Source organism: Crassostrea angulata, chromosome 7 (assembly GCF_025612915.1).
Source record: "Crassostrea angulata isolate pt1a10 chromosome 7, ASM2561291v2, whole genome shotgun sequence".
Classification (NCBI taxonomy): domain Eukaryota; kingdom Metazoa; phylum Mollusca; class Bivalvia; order Ostreida; family Ostreidae; genus Magallana; species Magallana angulata.
The window spans coordinates 33,385,986-33,409,408 of NC_069117.1; the positions used below are offsets into that span (position 1 = coordinate 33,385,986).

Consider the following 23,423-nt stretch of genomic DNA (forward strand, 5'->3'; position numbering starts at 1 on the left):
TTGGTGAGGTATCCGGTACACGGCATCGCCATGTTTGGTGTTCCTTGCTAAAAATAGGGAGGAAAACTGTTCAGCAGATTTAATGACTTTTATTCATTTCATCTTTTTTATCATTTCATCTCTTCTCTATGTATCTATTGTTGAAAGATTACAATGATACTGATTTTTAAGTGACCGTTATATATATGGATAAACTGTATGAAGTGTCTCCAGATGAAAACCTGTTGCGGTGTTTTTTGCTCATAACAAGCTGGCCACATTTTGTCCATACAACGTTGTAAAATATTTTTTATTGTGTCCATAAGAAAATGGTTCTTTTATGGCGTTTTTGGCAAACTTTTTAGTTGTACGTACACCAGTTTTATAAAGGTGTACATAACACTGTGAAAACGTCTTGTTGACATTTTGAGATATGTATTTTCTGTAATTTTTCGTTCATTGCAAAACATCGAGGCATCTGAGATACAGATCAAAAGAGTGGGAGTTTAGTCCCAGGCGAAACAATGCACTGTTTACAGTGAAGAGTCGGTTATTTTAATATTGTTTACTTGAATGTTTGCTAAGAATTTATTTTAACAAAAGTTTTAAAAAGTTGGATAAATTTACTTATTTTTAATAACAGACCATTTATTATTGCACATGCTCCAAAAATGGTAGAGTTATGAAGATAAACCGCATATCGCAAATTTCATGGACTTATTTTCCTGTATTATGGATATGTTCAAGTACTTGTATGACGTCATCTAAGCTTCTGGGTTATATGTTGGTATTTTAAAAAAAATGATTTAGTTCTATAGCGGAATGAGGCAACAAAGATTGTGATCGGTTTTCTTCCTTCCTTTTAAGACGGTCGTTGCCATTTTAGACCACATTAATATCCATATGATGCAAAGCTCTGTATTATACAAATATTGACTGGGGTTGAGGGCAACATTGATTATATTAGCCCCCGAGGGACGAAATATTGCCCGACGCGAAGCGGAGGGCAATATTTTCGTCCCAAGGGGGCTAATATAATCAATGTTGCCCGAAAACACAGTCAACATTTGTTTTGTTATATGAAGAAACAAACCAAAATTTAAGAAATTAATTGAAAACAGATCGCCGTAATTTTCTCAGCTCAACAAAGAATTCACGAATTCAATTTTGTGCAAAGTTCATTTCCAAAATATCCTCAGCATCAAACGGTCACTTGTGATATTCCGCCGACCGTAAGAATTATCAGACAGGTGTTCTACCTGATTTTACTTCACAGTAATTCGCAAATCCTTATATCCGTTATGATAGCAAACCCTTGCATTGCGCGTTCGTTGTTTACTTGCCTTGACTGACTGTCTATTATGACGTCACCTTGTTTTGGAGTCGCGAAGAATTATTTACGTCACCGTTTACGAATCAACAAATCAGAGGCGATTATTTGAAATAGAGGGAATGTTCTCTAGATATTATTCCTAGCCGGTCAATATCTAAAAAATATTGACCGGTCAATATTTTTCGGACGAGCTGATATTACAATTATTGACTATTCGTCTATATAGAGTTATATAATGAGTATATACTACTGAATATAACAAAATGATATATCTATTTTACGAGCCAATATTATTTGTTTTGTTTTTCTCTACTTAATGACAAATACGAATTTACTAGTTCCAAAATATATCATTATGAAAGGAGATGGGTGAATAAGGCGTGTAAAATGCCTACATGTATATGAGGATAGACAAGATACTAAAAAATTAAAATATCAACAAATCTGATAATTTTTTTTTTCTAAATTATTGAAAAGATTGTATATTTACCATAACATTGATCTATAACGCTTAAATATGTTAAATACTTGGAACAGGTTGATTAAAACTGGCGTATGCGTGTCAAATCTTCCAAATAGTGTCATTTTAAAACTTCAATGCCTATTCTTTATAGAGTGGGTCCGAGCTCCATAGTTTTTTTCATAGTCTATATATAAGATTTAGAAGAAATCAAACCGTCTGAAATGGCTCAGTGGTAAGAGCACCATACATTATAGAGCCAGATCGAGGTAGGATTTTAAGGTTGTGCGTTGGATTCCAACAAAAAATTTTAAATTTATACTTTTTTCGTATCGTTTGTTAAAATATTCAAAAACTGAATATGCATGTTGTTAGAAATTACCCTTTCGTAAACTTGCATTATAACATTATCAAGAATAAATCAATTTGAAAATTTATTTACGACTAAACCAAACGGGCATTTGCGCTATCTTATTCCCACATCTTCTTTATTTTGAAGTAGATCTGGCCTGGGGGCCTCAAAGCTGCTTGGTCCGATTTTATATCAAATTTTGTTCACGTTTTTAAACGATGGTTTTGCTAAGTATATGTATAATAATAGACATTGCAGTAGTTTTCCCAGTTAATTAAACCAAATTTTAATGAAAAAAATTATGTACAAAATTTGCTAACAAAACAAACGACATAAAAGGGTATCGCGTTATTTCGCCTCTTATGAAAATTCACCTTGAAGCCAAGACGGGTATAGTTTTGTTACGACTTTGACATCGCTATAATTAAAGGTCGTAATTTTAAGGCAATTTGCAAATAAACCTATGTATGTTTTGTTCTCTAATATTTCTGAAGTTTGCTTTGTTTACAATTGATGCATGTATAGCATGCGAGTTAAATAACCTCAATCATTCGGGGGACGAAACCAAACGGTTCTCTTTTCTAAACATCCCATGATGCATTTTGGTTTGTTTTTTCGTTTACCCAAAAGGGAATTATTTTTATTTACTTTGAATATTTCTAACTTTGAAAGGAGACCGATTCTGCTGGTGTAAATAGGAGAAAGTCCATATTTTTCTAAGATAAATGGAAAATTATTTGATACTGTAATTACAAAAAAATCGCACCAAGCAGCTTTAAAACTTAGACGAACTCGCACACTACAAAAGGAGCCTATTATGGAAAAGTGAGACTGAGATCAAAAGTGAGCTCGTCTACGTTTTATAGCCCCGTGGCCTGATTGGTCATTTGTTGACAACTGTTGTCATTTCAACCAACAAAATGAACGAAAGCGCTCATTCCCGAGTTTCGCAAAACTTTTCAACTTTGTCTATCGTCTTTCAAAAAAAAGATTAAGGCAGATTTGATCCATCTTCTATATATGCTACAGCAGTGGACTTGCAGTATATAACGTGACACTTGGTGACATAATCTTAAAGGCGGAAAATGAACAACCCCAAACTCATAACATTTACACTAACTTGAATATTTTTATTGGCAATACCAAGACATTTACTGGATTTCCAAAGTGAAATTTGTTAAAACAAGGGTACGAATTTAACATTTTAACGAAAAAGAGCAAAGTCAATCTTTTCTGCACCAATAAAGTTGAGGACTTCAAAGTCTCACTACTTGTTGTCAATAGTATGTTACAAATAACATCAATTTCTATATTTTTTTTTTTACTTTTCATGTTTAAAAAAAAGACTGATAGCACTACAAATCCGGGTTTTGAAACCGAATATACAAAATATCTACAAAATATCTACATGTAAATTTAGCACATGTGTATCATTGGTCGGTTTCAACCTGTCCGTTATAATGCATAACAACAGCAGCAAACATTGAAGAAGAAAAAAAAAGAAAAAATAAACCACATAACACATACAACACGTCATTAATACGTCACCAGCATCACCTGAATTGTGAGACATAGTGTGGAATGTCATATTGCTCTGTTGTAACTTCCAGATTGCTGCACAGAGCCAGGAGCTTGCTCTTCGCTTTGGCCGTGTTCTTTGCGCAGACAGCAATGTTGCAGATCGGCTCCTCCGTTTTAGCAGTTGCGTAGCTAAAGTCGTCCTCTATCAGGGTGTAAATGACATCTTCTTGGCGTTTCAATTCTGCCACTGCGTCCTTAAACTTTTGACTCAGGAAAACTTCGGCGTGCATAGATGGAACACACATCACGCCCATGATGTGGCACGAAGGGACTATTTTGGGAGGTATGGGCTTTATTCCACTGGCAATCATAAAAGCACACCTTACCATATCGACTCCATAGCATTTTAGGATCCAGTGACGATTGTAGAATCCGCCCATTCTGGCGTTGATTTCGATCAGTTTTGGACCCGTCGGCGTCATCTTCAACTCCACGTTAAAAACGCCACTTTCCAGTCCGATCTCCGTGCAGCATTGATAAGCCGCTGTCACCAGCTGACCCACTTTATCTGAGCGGAGACACGACGGCATACATGCCGCAGTTTCCGTAAAGGAGCCTGGCCGAGTAGGGCCGTTGTCCGATACGTAAGCGGCCACTAGTTGCCTCTCAAACAGGACTAGGTCGACGTCATGTTCCGTGCCTACGATGGGCTTCATCACCACCATGCTGTTGCCATGACCCAGTCCAATCCCCGGATGGTCCGATTCACAGGTCAGGTGTTCCCGGAGACCAGTGAACATTTTGGTACATTCTTCCAGGTCGTGGCAGAGTTTAACACCGACAGCACTGGATCCGTACTCTAGCTTCAGTATGCAAGGCAGACCGACTTCTTCTACAGCAGACGGCAGGTCGTTCACGTCTTCTACGTGAATGCTTTTCTCCGTGTACAAGTAGGTCCTGGGGAAATGCGGGATGTCACCGGTACGGCGGGACAATACTTGGTGAGTCTCGGACTTCTTCTTTGCTGCGAGTGCTCCTTTTACCCCGGCGCCACAGAGATCCAGTTTCTCGTTGATGATGGCCGCCAGTGGCCCACAATCTTCCCAAAAAGTGCAGCACCCATCGATCCCGATGTCCTGTTGCTCGAGGATTTCGATGATCTTGTCAGCGTGCTCGTCGTCTTTCGTGTGGTCTGAGGAATCGTACTGGATGTACTGATCAACGAGATCAGGGATAGGGCTTGAATCTTCTGGAAACGTGTCCACCAAAACAACCTGGGAATGGTTTAACAAAAATTTCATATAACCAGTTTACAATCAAGTAAATACATGTTCTAAACTTCTATAAAAGTATCCAATTAATGGTCCCCAACCGCCAACGAAAGTACTAGTTACCTGTTTTGTAATTACAAATATTGAGGAAGGAGCTGGTATTAGTCTAATTAAAACAAGAGGCCCAGGGGCCACATCGCTCACCTGAGCAACAATTGCCTTAATTCTGATCAAATTAGCATTACAGTATCAAAATATCTTGACAACTAAGTACAGTAGATCTTGTTAAAAAAAATGAAAATCTGCCAATTTTAATCCACCTCTTTTTTTTTTTTGGTAAATACCAAGCCCCTTTTGTTGTTGTACCTGTAAGAAGATTTTTCTCTATTCCTATATACCCCTACCCCCCATTTCGTGGCCCCACTTTTCTCTAGGGAATCATGGTTTCATCAAACTAAAATCTGCATAACCTGTGCTTTCACACTAAGTACTGAGTTTTGGGCAGAAAACTTTCCCAGAATATTTTTTAAGACTTTCTCTATACATTCCTATGTAAAAATTCAAACCGCCATCACGGCCCCGCCTTACCACTAGGGACTGATTTTGCAAACTTGAATTTACATTACCCAAGGATGCCTACACAAGTTTAAGCTTTTCTGGCCAAATAGTCTTTAAAAAGATTTTCTCTATATATTCCTATGTAAAAATTCATCCCCCATTGTGGCCTCACCCTACCCCTGGACTATTAATTAAAGAAACTTGAATCTATATGATCTTGAGATGCTTCCACTCAAATTTGGGCTTTCCTGGCCTAAAGATTTTCTCTATATATAAAGATTTATCCCCCATTGTGGCCCCGCCCTACCCCCAGGGACCATGATTTGAACAAACTTGAATCTACACTATCTGAGGATGCTTCCACTCAAATTTGAGCTTTCCTGGCCTAATAGCTTTTGAGAAGAAGATTTTTAAAGATTGTCTCTATATATTCCTATGTAAAACTTGATCCCCCAATTGTGGCCCCACCCTACCCCCAGGGACTATGAGTTGAACAAACTTGAATCTACACTATCTGAGGACGCTTCCTTTTTAATTTGAGCTTTTCTGGCCGAATAGTTTTCGAGAAGATGATTTTTAAAGATTTTCTCTATATATTCCTATGTAAAACTTGATCCCCCTCTTGTGGCCCCTCCCTACCCCCGGGGACCATGATTTGAACAAACTTGAATCTACACTACCTGAGGACGCCTCCACACAAGTTTAAGCTTTTCAGGCTGAATAGTTTTTGAGAAGAAGATTTTTGAAAAATACCAACAAATTTTCAATAATTCTCAATTATCTCCCCTTTAAAGAGGGCGTGGCCCTTCATTTGAAGAAACTTGAATCCCCTTCACCTAGTGGTGCTTTGTGCCAATTTTGGTTGAAATCTGCCCACTGGTTCTTGAAAAGAAGATGAAAATGTGAAAAGTTTACAACGACGACGACGACAGACAACGGACAAATTATGATCAGACCTTTGGCTCAGGTGAGCTAAAAAGGATAAAATATCATAAGTCACGTTACAGTTACAGTTACTTAAAACGGACCATGAACAAGAATTGTGAGGCAGAAAGGTTTGGTCACCCCCAACCCCTCCTATAAAAAACCCACCCTAAAACATAAAGTTTGAAAAACAATAACAGAATACTATAGCCACCTTGATCCTGTGTTTCTTTGCACTGTCCAGAATGAACCTCTTGCTGCTGACCCCGAGGTTCAGCAACAGGATCTTCTTGCCCGCGATCAGGAACGCCTGGGACCTGTCAATCATTGTCTGTATCAGTGGGGCCACAGAGTACCCAGACAGGGACGGGTTTATGAACTCAAACAGCTGACAGTTGATGGTGCAGTCGTGAGAGTTCACCTCTATTCCGTAGGGGACGTACACGCCTTCCTTCTTCCTCAGGAAGTAATCGATTCCTAAAAGGAAATTGCAAGAAAATACTAGTAAGTCATTTTAAAACAAATCTTTGATCTGTTAGGATCAAAATACTATTGTTAATTCGTTCATGCCAAAACTCTTAATAAAAATTACGAAAAGAATACAATAACAGATTGATTCTCTACCTACCAATAACGTCCGTTTGGGCACCAATACCCCCTTTCTCTTCAATCGTCAAAGCGTTTTCGTGGCGGATAATGCTTTTTAGGATATTAGCGGATCCCTTTACTACAAGTTTTTTTATCCGCTCCATGTCGTTTTCCAGGCCCCACTCTATCATGGTGGATTCATACGACTGGGGCTTTGTGTTGTCGCCATTGATTGGTTCATTTTTCTTTCCAACCCCACAAATTAGAGTCGTGGTGATTGGTACATCGTTGGGTCCACGGCAGACATTGGCCCGGAGACGGAAAGAATAGTCCCTCATTAATTCGCTATCTGAAATCAAAAATAAAACTTTTCTGGTCAAATTTTTATTCCTATCGGTGGTCAATCTTTTCCCAGATATAATCAGTGGATAAAAGAACTAACTAGAAACGAATCAGCAGTATTCGACGGGATTTCAATGACGTGGAAATACCTTTAATATAATAAAAAAAAGTTCCGACCTACCATTTTCATCTGGGCCGCAGAAGACCTCTACCAAAATCCCGTCTCCCGCGTCCAACGCCATAAACAGCTGAATGGCTGCATCAATGATGCGCTTAGGTTCATTTCTAGGGTGAAAAGTTACCCCCACACTGCCGTGCCATTTTACTCCAGAGGGTTTTACGACCATCTGTGTAAGAAAAAATTTTTATTAACAAGTTGTTTAGTAAGATGTACATGAAATGGGACATGCGTATCGTTTGATTAACACATTGACACATTAACATTGAGACGGAAATAAAACTTGCCCTATCTGCGTTTTCATCGAGACGATTCAAAAATGAGAGTATCTCCTCTTGCATCACATTTTCTATTCCTTCCTTAGACGATAGTTTCACGACCTTTAGTTTCGCGTCATTCGGTATATCATACTGAAGAGAGACTTTGTATGCAAAGGCCAGGGTAGCTGGATAGGCGACGTTTGCTTCCGCCATGATGATTCTGGTCCAGAACTTGTCGTCTGTTCTTCTGACTAGCTTGAGAGAACTTGACATCGGACATTCAAGGTTGACCTCCAGATCTTCGCCGTCTCCCGTCTGACCGTCAGTAATGGATCGAGTGAAGAAATTCACGAAGTACGTCACTCGCCTGGGTGGATCAAAGACGTCAATGAATGACCTCCCACCCGATTCGAAAGATATGGCCTTGTGGACCAACAATTTGTTCATGGACGGGTCAAGGTCACTCGGAACGACTGTAATCCAGGACTTGGACATGACAAGAAGCATATCCCCGGGGCATCTTCGGCCGCCCTCCAGTAAAATGGCCATGCACTCGACCGGCGACGCCAAGATGACGATGGAGATTCCGGATCCGGGGAGAGTGGTTCTAGGGTCAGTGGTCCTATCTTCCGTCTCCGCGTAATTGGTTTCGTACAGTGTATACTGAAGGGCGTCGTAGTAGTTGTATATGTGCTTGTCATTTTCGGGGACCTCTTTGACAAAGTCGGGGGGAGAGAGATTCACGTGTCTGTTCCAAGCACAGTAAGAACCAAGGGCGGTGGTGTACTTGTCTGCAGTCAGCTGCTTCAAAAAGAGCGTGGCCAGTGGGTATTTCTGAAAATGTAAAATAATCTTCATTTATAAAAATAAAAAATAAACATGCGTTTACTTTTCATTCATGTATAATCAATAATTCGTGAATAATTCAATTTGCTTTGATGGCAAGTACTAAGCAGCAATGTACTTGTATGGTTTGATTCAAGCAACATAGGAACGGGGCTGTGTTTTACAAAATTACTTAAAATTGTAAGGTACAGAATAACTGATATAAATTTGTTTCATTCTCAAGGAATGATTTGATCGACTCGAAACAAGCACAGTTTATTCAAAGCTACAAACTTTTTATATTATGTAAAAAAAAATTCATGTATATTTTACTGAAATTAAGATAAACATTTGTTAGCTTAAGAATATGAGCATTATTTGTCGTCTGTTCTTTTGTAAAACACAGTCCTGTTTTTCCCCCTCGGCTCAAAATTAATATCCGTCTGTAGAATAATCGAAGATAGCATCCGGTTCTCCACTCACTTCGTGTCAAAAGGAATCTGACACATTCTGACAAATTATGATCTAATATGTTATATATATTTTACAGTTATTATGGCAATATGATAACAGGCAAGTAAGACTGGCCAAAAATGCCTTATAGTTTATATACACACGTATAGGTATAATTCGAATGCAGGAAACCATTTGAAGCTGAATGTATTTACATATAAACCGGGTTGTATATTTCAAGATGAATTCGTTTTTGGTATGGGCGTTTTTTTTTTCTAATGAAAAAAATTAGCGAGGATTTGGAAATTTTTCTCAGGAATTTGAAGCAATCATTATACATATATATAGTTTATCTATGTACAAATTAATGAGGATTTTTGTTGCAGTAACTCACTCATAGCAGATCTACTCGTATACACATGTGTGGACAATTCTTAGATTTTGGATCGGGGCAAAGATGTACAATTTGAATCTACGTTGGCTTAAAAAGGGTTTACTTGAAATAACAATTTTTGATGGTCATTTAATATGTCAGATAATATGTATATATGTATCAAGTCAGAGCATTCGTCCATGCATTGAATTGGCCTAAATTCTGATTATTAGAAATTCTGCATGCAAAATGAAGACAGTTATTAAATCTACCGATTATTTTTTTCCTATTTTCATAAGAAAAACTGAATGTGATTCATAGTTTTAAAGAAACTATAACAGGAATGAAATCTACAAGATCCAGTTCTAACCAGTATATCGATCGACCAAAACCTTCAGCAACATAGAAAATCACGGACTGCACGAAATATACTAGTAATAATGATGACTCAAAACGGCTATTTCTTTGATATCGTACTATATCATTTACATTAACAATAAATTAGTAACTTTTATTTATTTCAATCAGCTTTCTTTAAAAGAAAGATGCAAGTATCTTCGTTCATGTGGGATATGAAGGTAGCGATTACTGCAGGAAGAATGCATAACTCGCTAAAGCAGTTTATGCATTTTTTTCTGCAAAAAAACTACCTTCATACCCGCAAGAAACACCAAAGAAAGCAGTTTATCGTTTGAATGAACATTATATAGCTTACCTTATATGTTTGGAATCAATGGGAGGGGGTAGAGTTTAGTACTCTAGTCTGTAGGGTGCCGAAGGCAGAGGGGTGTAAAGTGTCCCCCCCCCCCCCCAAAAAAAAAGCCCCTTCCGATCAAGACTTACCTTAACCTGTCTCCCGCTGTCCTTGTTTTTAGCAGACATCCTTTGCTGTATGAAGAATGAATCCCGTCGAATTGATCTGTGAAAAACTTTTTTTCAAAGCGAAGATTTTAGTATCAACTTCGTTTTTTATAGTGAAATGTTTTCAAAAATAAAAACCTACGCATGTTGATCGGATTTTATTTTCTTTTGGTCGTTGGACCAAAAAGTAAGAAGGCGTGTAGAATTAAAAGTAATGGATCACTTGGATTAAGGTGAAAATCAAGTTGTAGGGGAAGGATGCAAATATAGAAACGAGAGTGTTTTTTAATCGATCATAAAATATTTGCAGTGTTTAGTACGATATATTCAGTTTGTGCTTGTGTGGGAGGGGGGATTTTAATATATTTTTGGTTAATTTTTTAATGATATAAGGGACGTAATTGATAGACCTGAATAAATTATGAGGACAATCCAAGTGAAAATGTGTCTCTGTTTTAAAGCACAAAAATAGATACCACAAAAATAGATATCTCAGGGGTGACTAGAGTGATCCAAAAATGTTTGCGTCCTCCACACCGCCGGGAATCATCTGTGGAAGATGTATCTAATGAGACTTCTGATATAAAGTTCTACACCGTGGGATGGAAGTGTTTGTGTGTGTGTGTGTTGGGGAGGGTGGCAGATTTTTAACGTCTGCTAATTAATTAATTAAGCGATACTTAAAACTACAATATCTAGAATGATTGACTACTGTAGGTCACAGGTGCTTGAGGACAGGATCGACCCCTCCTCTTTCATTCCCCCCCCCCCCCAGTATATAGACCCCCGGGACTTTATTTTTTTTATTATTAAATTATCCTTTTATGACATATTTCTAATCTAATTTATACACCCAATGCCCAAAATTACCTAAAACAAACATTTAAAAAAAATAAATAAAGTTTAAGTCCCGGGGGTCTATATACTGGGGGGGGGGGGGTGAAAGGGGAGGGGGTCGATCCTGTCCTCAAGCACCTGTGCTGTAGGTTATCTATAAATGCTCATAAATACAATAAAATAGCTCAAAACCACTTGCAAAACAAGAACACGAGTTCGTTCATATGCATTATGATAAAACAGACTCCCATTTTATGCAATCATAACAAACGCATGCCATAATCAAATCGAAAATTAGATGTTTCAATTGAAATAAAAATGATTGACAGTTTGACACTGTCGTACAGATACAGTAACAGCTCTCTCTCCAGAAAAATTATCTATCATGCAAATTAAGACTTAATATTGAACAAAGCACAGGAGTCGGCAATCTTATCAATAAATAATAACTAGAGTCAAAATAAGTAAAAACCCAGCCATGAGCTTTGCTCACTTATTTTGACTCTAGTTAAATATTTAATGATAAGATTGCCGACTCCTGTGAACAAAGCAAATTATAGCTAGATTTTATCCATGCGAATACGTGCATGTATAACGAAATCATTACTTATATTAAAAAATTGGATAATAAACCAAATTGCACAACTAAATTTCTTTCAACTTAGCGTATTTATAATTCTTACCTGTGCAGTGGCCTTATTTATAAATGATAATAAACCGATTACGTCAAATTTAAAACAATAATATATCCATGACGTCAGATAAACAGATGAACTCCCGAATTCTGGTGTATGATTAAAATATCGTTTGTCGAATTTTTTTTCTGTGTAACTCTCCGACTGTTACACCTTTTCCCTTCGCTCACAATCCAGCAATAACATTGCCTGTGCATTGCCGCTTCTATTTGTAAGGATTGGAGTGTATCGATAAATCTCCCGGAATCTGGAAATAACTGCTCTCGACTGGCCGCTTTAAATAGAACGCAGCACTTTTTTTCAGTTCACGAGACAGCGTAGATCAAGTCATCAAGGGTGAGAGGGTCATGCCGCATGGAATTTTATTCAAAATTTACCAGTATTTATTTATTGGTTCCTCAAGACAAATAAAATGTTTACATGAAAGTGTTGATCGCTGAGCACATGTGTTGATGTGCTGACGTGACCATATTTTATATCCGATCGATTCTCATCGCCGATGACACAGACTATTTCTTGTAGAACTTATTTTTTATAGTCTAACACATTATATGCTTTCCCATATGCAAATTTTCGCATTAAAAGTTACCTCATACAGTTGTAGAAATATCATTTTTCTATATGAGGGTAAACATCTTATTGCAAATAAGCGCGCTTGCATGATAGACTTATATTTTAATAATTATATAAAGTTTAGTAGCTTAATTGCATACAACAAATCAACAATCTGATAATATCTTACCATTGAACTGTGAAAATCGTTTGTTGAAAATTCTTTTAAACATGGTTGAAATTAGTTCTATGCGAATTTATATCATTGAATCAAATACATTATGCTTCCATCGTCTTGATAAGAGTGATAAAAAAATATCTATTTGAAAAGTTAAATACCGGTATGATATACATTTAACTACATGTATACATATGCAAATATACATATTTACCCCAATTATCTTTCCACATACATGTACCTTTCCCTGTTGATAAGATAAATTGCACTATCACCAGTTTATTTATAATTTGTGGAGGTCCTTTCCTGTTACCCTCATTCAATCATTTTTTTTTCTTCCGCGGTGAGGGAGGGTATCAAATATATATACTATTATACATTGTACATGTGTTTTCAGAAATGTCAACATTCATTACGTATCTCTGTAAGATAACGCTTATCGTCGAATGTGTCATTTATTTTACACTTTCAATTTGAATTCTAATTTCTTGTGTTTTATCAGCTGTTTCGTTTGTTTGTGAGGGTAAAATTTATGACAAGGTGACGTGGACTTCAGCATGCAGACTAGGGAAAATCAAATAATTAAGTAAAAAAGAATGTAATTCGTAAAAGAAAAATTACGACAGAGTATTTGCAGGTCAATTGAACAATGAAAAGAAGTCGTTGAGCGTATTTGCCAATCGATAGTCTGATAATTCATTTACCGACACGTGCATGTAGCATCATTTTTGAAATATTGAAGGCAGTTGGGGGCATTGTCTAACAAAGTAAAACTAAAGAAGAAAATTAGGTAAAATGTAACTTGATTCCTCAGTACAATTTTGGTAGGGTTGGGAGTAGTTCTTATCTTAAAATATATGATCAACATAACAACGTTCGAAACTGTTTAAAAATGATTATTTAAAATGTTCGAAGAAAGGGTATAGATCAGTTCGCATAAAACGGATATAAATTGATTAAGGTCTATATGCACACACACATATATATCATAATGTTAATTTCTATGAGACTTTTGGAGTTATTGTCTGATATCTTCTAAAGATAACAATCTATAAGAAACCCTTCAAATAAAACAAATAGTTTTAACAAATACAAATACATGTACACATGCACTCTTTACAATCAGTAAATGCTAAACAAGATACGTCACATTTGTTTGACTTCGTCATTTATATACAAAGTGCGGATTCAGAAATTAATTTCAGGGTGGTCCAAGTAATATCTGTGATTGCAGAGGTGGTTCCGAGGCCATTTTTTAGGTAAATTAAAAAAAAGAGTTTTAAAAATTTGAACTTTCAACCGTGGGAGAGGTGGGTGGGGGGGGGTAACTTGGGTTGGAGGCTCGGACCACCCCTCTAGATCCGCATGCGTTAACAGTCGGCGCATCGATAAAGTACACACTCATCTGTGCAGACCTAACCTAGAAGGTAAACGAACTCTTTTGTTCACTACATCGTAACTTAGAATAATCTTAGCAAAACAGGCTTGTTTGTAAATAACAGCTGATAGAAACTTTCCTAGCTGACAATGACCTTGTATATAATTAGTGAATGGATTATTGTGCAGCACTTGTGTGGTATGTTAAAAAACACTTATATCATAACATGATATATTTACTTTATACTAGATGATATTCACTGACCATTTAATTGATTGTGTTAATCAGGCTAATAAACGGTATATTGAGTTATAAACGATTATTGTTATCATTCCATCATTGAACTGTTGAGTTGCCATTTATATGCTGTTTCGCAGAAAAATTTGCATCTCTAGTCAAAGTCATTCACATGGGATCGTTGACATACCCTGACCCCCCCCTCCCCCTCACAGCACAACACACACGATGAAACAAAAACTTGATCAGAGGCCATTATAAGTGTGGAGAACTTTTCTTGTGGAAAATATTGGTGGAAGTCAGCAAAGGTAAAGGTGATTGGGTTTAATAGTCTTGTAAACATAATTTAGTCATGAAAAGTGCCGAGTACCGGTCCGTTGGCATTTGCAATCCAATATAGAAAGTGCATGTAACTGGAATTCCCCTGACTTTTTGGCAACTTCCTGTAAACGCCGCGCGCAGTTAAAACTAGTTTACTCCAATTTAAACAAACAAGCGTCCCGTTGTTATCTTTCCTTTCATAGCAGTCGCGCTATATCTATTCCGGAAGATTTGCAAATATTATGCAAACTTATTTGAGAATTATAATGATACAACTAAGGAAATGTCTCTTTTACGATAGTATTGGTGTATTATTGACACACGTGATAAGCTATGTTAAGCACCGGAGGAAGGGCCAAGGGGGTGCGACCGAAAAATTCAAATCGCAATTAGTCATGGGCTCATTTACAATTTAAAAAATTGTGAATTAGTAAAAGACAGCTCTATGGTGTGTGTGTGTGTGTGTGTGTGTGTGAGAGAGAGAGAGAGAGAGAGAGAGAGAGAGAGAGATGCTGCAGTCTTACCTCACAGGAAATCTTCCTTTAGATAAATCCCCTGTATCTCGTGATGCTAGCGCCAAAAAATGCTGCAGTCATATCAACCCAGAAGTTCATTTTCATGCTTTTATTCTTAAACGTTACGTACGTATGAGTACATGATAGATAAAACTTCTCCTGTGTTTCCTAGTACATGTAGTTAGGCGTTCAATTTATAAAGTTCACATACAGTTATGCCTATTAGGTTTCTCCGTCTTGATATAAGTTTATAATAATTTATTTACTTTATATATGCATCGTAGACCCGTGAATTTAAATTATTTAAATATTACATTCTGCAAATTATCATCCAAGAAAAAGAAGTTGCAATTTATTTCAGTATATATAAGGAATATTTTTTTATAAGGAATCATTCTTTGAGTATTATGAGGTGATAATTTCGGTTAGGGCGTGATCAATTCCAATAAAGCCCGAAATGCTTTATGATAGATTTGATCACGCCCCGACCGAAATTATCACCTCATAATATTCAAAGAATGATTCCTTATTACTTATATTTATATAAAAGCAATCGTACGATAAGTATTTAAATATAAATAAGCAAACCCCGCTGGCGCCTCAATTTGGCGTCATTTATATTATGGGTTATATAGTACAAAATCGATACGTAGTGTTATCACAGGCAAAGACACTGGAAAATGTAAATATACATGCATCACTGCGGCTGTCCATGTATCGTTTGGTCAGGAAAAGCCGTTTCTCCCTCTCCCTTTCAGGCTGGCTCTCTATGTTTAACTTTGATGAATGTTTGAAATATGTTTGGCATGTTCTCAAGGTCTCTCAATTACAAAAAGTTGTAGAATCCAATCCGTGCTTAGAGTGACCAGATCTTTGAGTGAGCTAGAGATAACACAGGTGTAGTCTAATCTACCATTCCGGGATCCATCAGCCAAGTCATAACTCACATCTCCAATTTTTACGGCCGCAGCAGTATTATATTTTTTTTTAAAGCTATACACGCTATAATTTGCGTCAATTTTGAATAAAGGGGAAAATGTATGTGTTTGATTATTAATAAAAGTTACCTTTATGCTGTTAATTATAATGCTCAATTCGATCACGTAACAAATATATCAAATATTAAACAATAAAAAATATTTATTTCCCTGCCAGGAAAGTAATGCCTCCTCGTGAATATCAATCTATCACGTGATATCGACAGCTAAATTTAGCCTATCATACCAAAACTGGTGAAGGGTCAACATCTTCATAATTGTGATAGTTTCACAAGGGAAAGGATATTTTCAGTAAAGCATAAATTTGTCCGATATACGAGTACAAACAAAAGAAAAAAATACAAGCCTGTGAGTAGATATGAATACTTCCTTTAGAAAAATGACGTAGACCTGTGTTTTTCCCCTATGTGCTATTTATAGATCCTATAAGTGTTAATGCAGAAGTAAGGGTATCGTGAATGACAAACGTATTTTACTCATTATACTTGTATGTATTTCAAATTAACAACTGCTAAGCATATTAAAAATCAAGTTGGATATTTAATTTGGCAAACAATAACGACCACCTAGTTCTCCGCGGACATGCGCAATGAGGTCGGTTTGCTCTTCCTTCATCAATATTCATGAAAAGGTATATTTTCCTGGCAGGAAAATAAACAATTAAAAATCTATATCTTTGTAACGAGATGGAATTCACCATTGTAATTTACAGATTAAGGATAACTTTTATAAGTAGACAAACACATGCATTTTCACTGTCATTCAAAATTGACGTAAATTATAGCGTGTATAGCTTTAAAAAGATATGGAGTCAGTCTTTGAGTAAAGTGGAATCATTTGATTTCGTGGTGGCTCAAATTTCGTTGAATTCGTGGGTACCTCTCATCCACGAATTAATATCCTCCACGAATAAATAAATTCGGGTTATAAAGTCATATTTGTCATATATAAAGTCATATATGTAGGTATAAGAGACTACATGAAATTACGTCCACACAAACATGTAAGTTTTAAGAATCAACGAAAATTAGCCAACACGAATTTTAATAATTCCACAACATCATAAGGTGATCAAACTCATAATATTCAAAAAATGATTCCTTATTACTTATATCTGTATAATTTTCAGCAATTGTACGATTCTATATTGATATAGTCATTGAAAAAATGTATTGGACGGATTCGTAGTGTTATCGCAGACAAGGATACTGAAAAATGTTAATAAACTAAGTATCAACATTTGAATGTATATGAAAGGAGTCTAATACCGGTATATTTTTAATGAAGAAGGTCACGACTTTGGTCAGTTCCCCCCCCCCCCCCCCCCGTTTTATTATGATTTATGCTTCGGTAAGATATTTTAAATAATCAACAAGAATTTGAGTGTCAGTCGTCGAGTTATGAGAATTCTTTGTTATGTAAACACAGCCCAGGTCATTTTTTTGTATACATTTCGAATGTTGAGAAGAATTTCCAGGTTTATGCCTAAAATTAATGTAGTAAACAACTGTTAATGTTCCGGATAAAAAAATTAGCTTGGAAAACCTTGAAGAGTTCTTACATTTTTTAATGGTATATGTAGCGTATTTTTAGTGAAAACAAAGATAAAATCTGATTATTTGCTTCATTACTTTAATGAAAGATTGGACTTTTACATAAATTACGCTGTATAAGTCAATCGCAAAACAAAGATACAAGAAATAAAAACAATATATTTTATTTTTTACATGCTAGCAAAAAACACAAAAGATTTGAATAACCCCGTCTTAAATGGATCACGTGACATACACCTTAGTTTTTCAACAACGACGACGAGAAAGAAGGGTATACCGTTAAGTTTGACAAGAAGAAAGAGACAGACTGACAAGGATAGGAACAAAGGGAAGATTGTCATCGTAGATTGATGGAACATGAATGAAAGCCGAATCAAACTTAAGTTTCCATCATGAAGTTGTAGGCTTTTGCTAATCAGGTTCGTGCTCCATGTGTTCCATGCCTTTACTTTATAAGTTATAAACCACGTATGGATTTTCGTTTAGAGGAATTATTTAATATAGAATAAATTCTCTCAGCACATGCATCCCTCAGAGAGGGGTATTTACTCCCTTTACCGTTTCGATGATGTCAAAATCGTGTTTCATCTTTAATAATTACACATAATAAACAATTTATATATCGGAATTATGCTTACAGTATCATCTTTAAGACATGAAAAACGTGATTTTAATTTATAAACAAACTGTTCATCAATCGTGTTTTCAATGCTGGGGTTTCCCGCACTCATGCGCAGTGGATATAAATAGCAAAGTTTAGAGACAAATAACTAAAGACAGAACATGTTTTATGGGCCTAGAGTTTATGAAACGTCTAATTATAAGAAGTATGATACATGTATATATTTTTCATAAAATCCGTGTCAAAAGAATTACTCCAGATACGCCACATATAAGTACCAGCCCGGTAATGTAGTACAAGCTTCTTATTTTCACAGGATTTTTCTATGTTTTCTACACAAGTTTGTACACGGTTAGGCTGACAGTAAACAATGGCTTTCAAATGAATGCCCGTCCTCTATTTACTATATATAAAATTACGAATGTCGACAGACCTTTTCTATGTTGTAAAGCTTCGTGCTTTTTATATGTACATACACTAAATTCAGCACTACAACTTGTTGATTCTTATGATTTAAATATCAACAGATGATGTGAGAATACAAACTTATGCTTAATTTGAATCTGCATTTTTTTTTCACTTTTTATTGGGGCCCATAAGTGCACTCGTTCAAATTTCATTATTCGAGAATATGAGAAATACCATCCACGGAGTAATCTTTTTAACTGACGTTCGAAGAGGAATAACTCTAAAAACAATAACGGAAAGAAAGCTAGAAACAAAGGTAGACGGGACCAAAATTGAAAAAAAAAACAACCTAAAATTTGATTTTAAATTTCAACATTTTGTCTGGAATCTTCTTTGATGTGATGGAAAGTTATTGATTAAAGATAACAAAATATCATGTAAAAGAGTAAATGTTGAAACTCTGTTAATGAACGTGAATGGCAAACAGGATATTAATCATATTAAATGTATTTAAAATCATCGTAAAGTGATATTATTTTTATTATTTATAAGAAATGAGTGTTACAGATGTACAAAACACACGTGTTTTTCAATCTATTGAACATATTCATGCTTGAAAATTCTTATGTTTTCATACAACAATGAAAAACAGATATGGCTTATGATATGCATGGTTATTTCTGGTTAGAACTGGAAATTTAATTCAATACGCCGGCTGCATAAAATGACTAATACGAAACGCTTAAGGTTGAATGTGCTTTTTAGCAACGTTCTATAAGAAAATTACACATTTTCGAAAAAGTACGATTAATTTCATTTAGGACCAAATCAATCCACCTTGGAAAAAAAAGCAATGCGTTATGAAGATACATCAATACTTTTTTTTTTATCATGGAGACACTTGACGCTCTAACTGTCTTTAAGAACGTGGAGAAGACAATCAAAGCAATCAAAGATACAGTTCAATTACCAATACATCATTCAAATTGATAAAATGAAGGTCCCCCACAGGCACGTAGCATCGTTTTTGAAAGGGGGGGGGGGCAGACTCATCCATAAAATCTTGACAAGTAAAAAGAAAAAAGAGAAGGAAAAAAGTTACTTTCAAAAAATCTAAAAATCCTAGTCCGTGGGGGGTGGGGGGGGGGGGTAGTTTACCTTTTACTTCAATTTCACTGATTCTTCCCTTATTTATGGTGTTCCGATGGGGCCACTTCGACCTTCACACTTTCGCCTTTAGGTCGAGGTGCGAGAGTGCGAAGTTGCGAAGGTGAAAGTAAGTGCGACGGCGAAGGAGCGAAAGTGCGAAGATGCGAAGGCGAAAGTGAGAAGTTGCGAAGGCGAAAGTGAGAAGTTGCGAAGGCGAAGAAGCGAAACTACTATCGCTCCTTCGCCATCGCAACTTCGCACTCTCGCCTTTGCGCTTTCTCCTTCGCCTTTTTATAATTGTGGAGCTCCCTATCGTTTAAAGACAATTTTAGCTGTATAAAAGGACATCTGAGGCAGACGATGAACTCTTTAGAATTTATTTTCAAAAGCCTGCGCAGATCCATAACTTTTTCTTGGGGGGGGGGGGGGGGGGGGGGTCGAAGGATAATTGTATTTGGAAGGGGGGGGGGGGGTTCCGAGACATATTTTGAAGATTTTATTATATATAATTAATAAAATTAAATTTTCCGGGGGATGAGACCCGGACCCTCTCTCCCCTTTACTGCATGTGTGAAATTATCAATATTGAATTTTCCGAGGGCGGACCCCCTCTCCCTCTCTAGACCCATACATGAGCAAGGAGTGTAGCATAATGAAATTAAAATGTAATACCGAGTTTGATCCACGGTAAACAGACAGCTGGTAAGTGACAGGAGTCTGAAATTGCATAAGCATGCATTATGGCGGACATTACATTTTATGTGGAGTATATAATGATTAGGCATAGCCAGCACTGGTAAACATATATGTCACATATACACATTAATATATATTAAGAACAATGGCCTAGCGCATGCGTACCGATAATATTATGGATTAATCGGAAAACCTTGGCGAGTACGGTGCCTGCATCAAATTCTATGTAATCGACCGAGACTTTCTGAATGCTATCAAAAAAGGCGAAGGCGAAAGTGCGAAGTTGCGAAGGCGGGAGTGCGAAGGCGAAGGAGCGATAGTAGTATCGCTTCTTCGCCTTCGCAACTTCTCACTTTCGCCTTCGCATCTTCGCGCTATCAGTCCTTCGCCTTCGCACTTTCGCAATCGCATCTTCGCGCTTTGCCGTCACATCTTCGCACTTTCGCTCCTTCGCCGTCGCACTCTCGCACTTTCGCCTTCGCAACTTCGCACTCTCGCAACTTCGACCGAAAGTGTTAAGGTCGAAGTGGCCCCATCGGAACACCATACTTATTTTCAATTCAATTTTTTACATCGTCCCATAAAAGGGGGGGGGGGGGGGGGGCAGCTCCATGTTCATTCAATTTTTTGTATGTAAATTTAAGAAAAATCTTTGCTGCAACCACCCCCCCCCCCCCCCCCCCCCCCCCCGATGCTACGTGCCTGCATTGAAGTTGAGTTTTGACAAATGTTTCTGGAATCTGAAGGGCTTTATGATAGATTTGACCACGCTCCGACCGAAATTATCACCTCATAATATTCAAGGATGATTCCTTATTACTTATATTTATATTATTTCAAATTTCTTCACTTTAAAACAACATAAATTAAAGCCACTATTTTTTCATGTATCACATGCTATGTATTACTTATACTGATAATAGTTGTTTATCAGTTATGCTATAAGACACGCCCATTTTGTGTCGCTAATCTTTTGTGAAATAATTGGGGTTTAGGCTGCAAAATTGATTCGTAATGTTATTACAGACAAACACGGTAGAAAATATAAATATATGATATTTTTTTCCTTTTTTTACGTTTGTTTTGCATGATCGTTACTTAAGACAGAATATAAACTCTAACTCTTTAAACAATTATTCAATTTTGGTAAAGATAAATCCAGTGATATGTTTGGTGAAGCTATGACATGCAATAACTTAGATATGGCCATCAAGTTAGGACCAGTAATACATGTAACTGTCTAGAAAATGCTGGAAACTATTAAGAGTTGGTGTTGACTCACAGACATATCAACTTTGTGATTACTCGAGGGCATCAAAATATTAATTAGTTTAATTAATTTCTAATTTGTTTCCGAGTAATGATAAATTGAGTAAAAATAAAGAACTTACATTTTTTTAATTATAAAATTTATATACCTCTGTATCTTGTATAAATGAATCTGAATCTGTTAAAAATAGAATAATTACCAATTTCATATACATGCACTAGCTGATACATATATGTAATAGTTTATGTAAGTTTGAACAAAGAAACCAAGAATGCTGTATATTTCCAGTTTATTCCTACTCCAAACTTCATACAAGTCGGAAGATCCTGTTTCCAGTATTGCAAGAGGAATCCTTCACTCTCCGTAACATTTAATAACAACGCATATTGAACCAGATCTTCAACGAAATCCTATCTTGAATAATATTGACAGACAATTGGATGATTCAATGAAGAAATACATACCATAATAAAACAAATAACACATGTAATGAAAGAAATACAAAATATTTAACTGATTTGATTGCACTATGAAATAATGGTCATGGTTTGCCTTTAATATTACAAAACACGGAATAAACATGATATTAGGTCTTGGGTAAAAGGAATGCACAAGTTTAAATTCATATTCAAAAGTCAAGTTAATTAATCAAAATGCCATCGATATTAGTGGTAAATATTTATGAGATTTCTCTCTCAGACAATTTTGATAACAAAAATCTATGAACTTTCTTCATAAAAAAAACACCAGATCATTAAATTTCTCATAGCAACATCAAACTATGTACTCGTCTTCACTGAGAGCGTTCAGTATTGCTTCGTGACTCATGATGTTGCCGTTAATCTCGGACTTTCTGGCTTTAATGGTCACAGTTCTTTGGGAGGTTAGCTCCTGGAGAACACTGTTCTTCTTCTGCAGGTCCATGTACATAGTGGCTAGCTGCTTTTTCAGGTTGTCAATCTCTTCATTTTTCTGTTCCATTGTTTTCTCCTGATGAGAGAAAATAATATTATAGAGTTATCTCCCTTGCACTGAAAGCTTGTATAATTTCAAATATTTTAGGTTTTTTATCACAAAACATTTTCTGGTTATACAGACATATGAACATGATAATAAATAAACATGATAATAAATAAAAGCAATAAAAACTGGAGTTAGGTAAGGATTAAAGGGGCATGAGCTGACATATTTCATCATTAACCTTGCTCAACTTTTAAATTTAGAATTTCTAATTGTAAGTCAAAATGTTGAATTCAGTAGGTGAGATACAGAGCTTACAATTCTTTGAATGTAAACAAGGCTTGTGTCATATGTTTACATAGGTTTAAAAGTTTCGTAAAAGTGTGTCGTAAAGTTTCTTTTCAAACAAATTGTTTTCTATTTGCAATTAGTAATCAAACATTTAAAAGGATCTAGTGTTTGCCACAAAACAAAATCATGGCAGACACTTAGTTAGGCATTGTAAACAATGAATTTCAAAATGAAAAACTCCTCATTATTTAAATAAATAAAGAGCCATCATTTTTTAAACATTAAGAAACTATGCCAAATGATTCAGCTGCATGTACTTTAATTATTCTTTAGTTCCTGATCACATCAAAAATTACCTCATTCTCCTTCTCCTCCTTTGGTCGAGCCACCAGCAGACGGATATCCCCAGGCTGTGCCTGGATGGCAGCTTTCAAGGAGACTGCAGGGATCGCCATTGTTGTAGCACCATTTACCTGTAAATGTAT

At 36.2% G+C, this 23,423-nt stretch overlaps 2 protein-coding genes across 12 annotated transcripts in view; both read right to left on the reverse strand.

The window, feature by feature from the left end:
* Positions 1 to 3,233: 3,233 nt before the first annotated feature.
* LOC128155782 (carnosine synthase 1-like) lies at positions 3,234 to 12,778 on the reverse strand. Of its 3 annotated transcripts, none has more exons than XM_052817639.1 (7): positions 12,755 to 12,778; positions 10,261 to 10,346; positions 7,794 to 8,600; positions 7,510 to 7,675; positions 7,027 to 7,335; positions 6,613 to 6,875; positions 3,234 to 4,919 (listed from the first exon to the last, which is right to left on the reverse strand). In XM_052817639.1, exons 1-7 carry the CDS (start codon positions 12,771 to 12,773, stop codon positions 3,678 to 3,680), a joined length of 2,892 nt encoding a protein of 963 aa, XP_052673599.1. In that variant the 5' UTR covers positions 12,774 to 12,778; the 3' UTR covers positions 3,234 to 3,677. The 3 variants fall into 3 exon arrangements, with proteins under 3 accessions (XP_052673599.1, XP_052673598.1, XP_052673600.1); XM_052817638.1 differs by lacking the exon at positions 12,755 to 12,778 and adding an exon at positions 12,553 to 12,618; XM_052817640.1 differs by lacking the exon at positions 12,755 to 12,778 and adding an exon at positions 11,799 to 12,077.
* Positions 12,779 to 21,962: 9,184 nt separating this feature from the next.
* LOC128192936 (uncharacterized) overlaps positions 21,963 to 23,423 on the reverse strand; it is a 38,001-nt gene continuing 36,540 nt past the window's right edge. For all 9 annotated transcript variants that reach the window (XM_052866029.1, XM_052866036.1, XM_052866034.1 and 6 more), the window contains 2 exons: positions 23,295 to 23,411; positions 21,963 to 22,677 (listed from right to left, as the gene is read on the reverse strand). In XM_052866029.1, the coding sequence (XP_052721989.1) occupies positions 22,462 to 22,677; positions 23,295 to 23,411 (333 nt within the window). In that variant the 3' untranslated portion in view covers positions 21,963 to 22,461. The remainder of the gene's footprint in view (positions 22,678 to 23,294; positions 23,412 to 23,423) is intronic.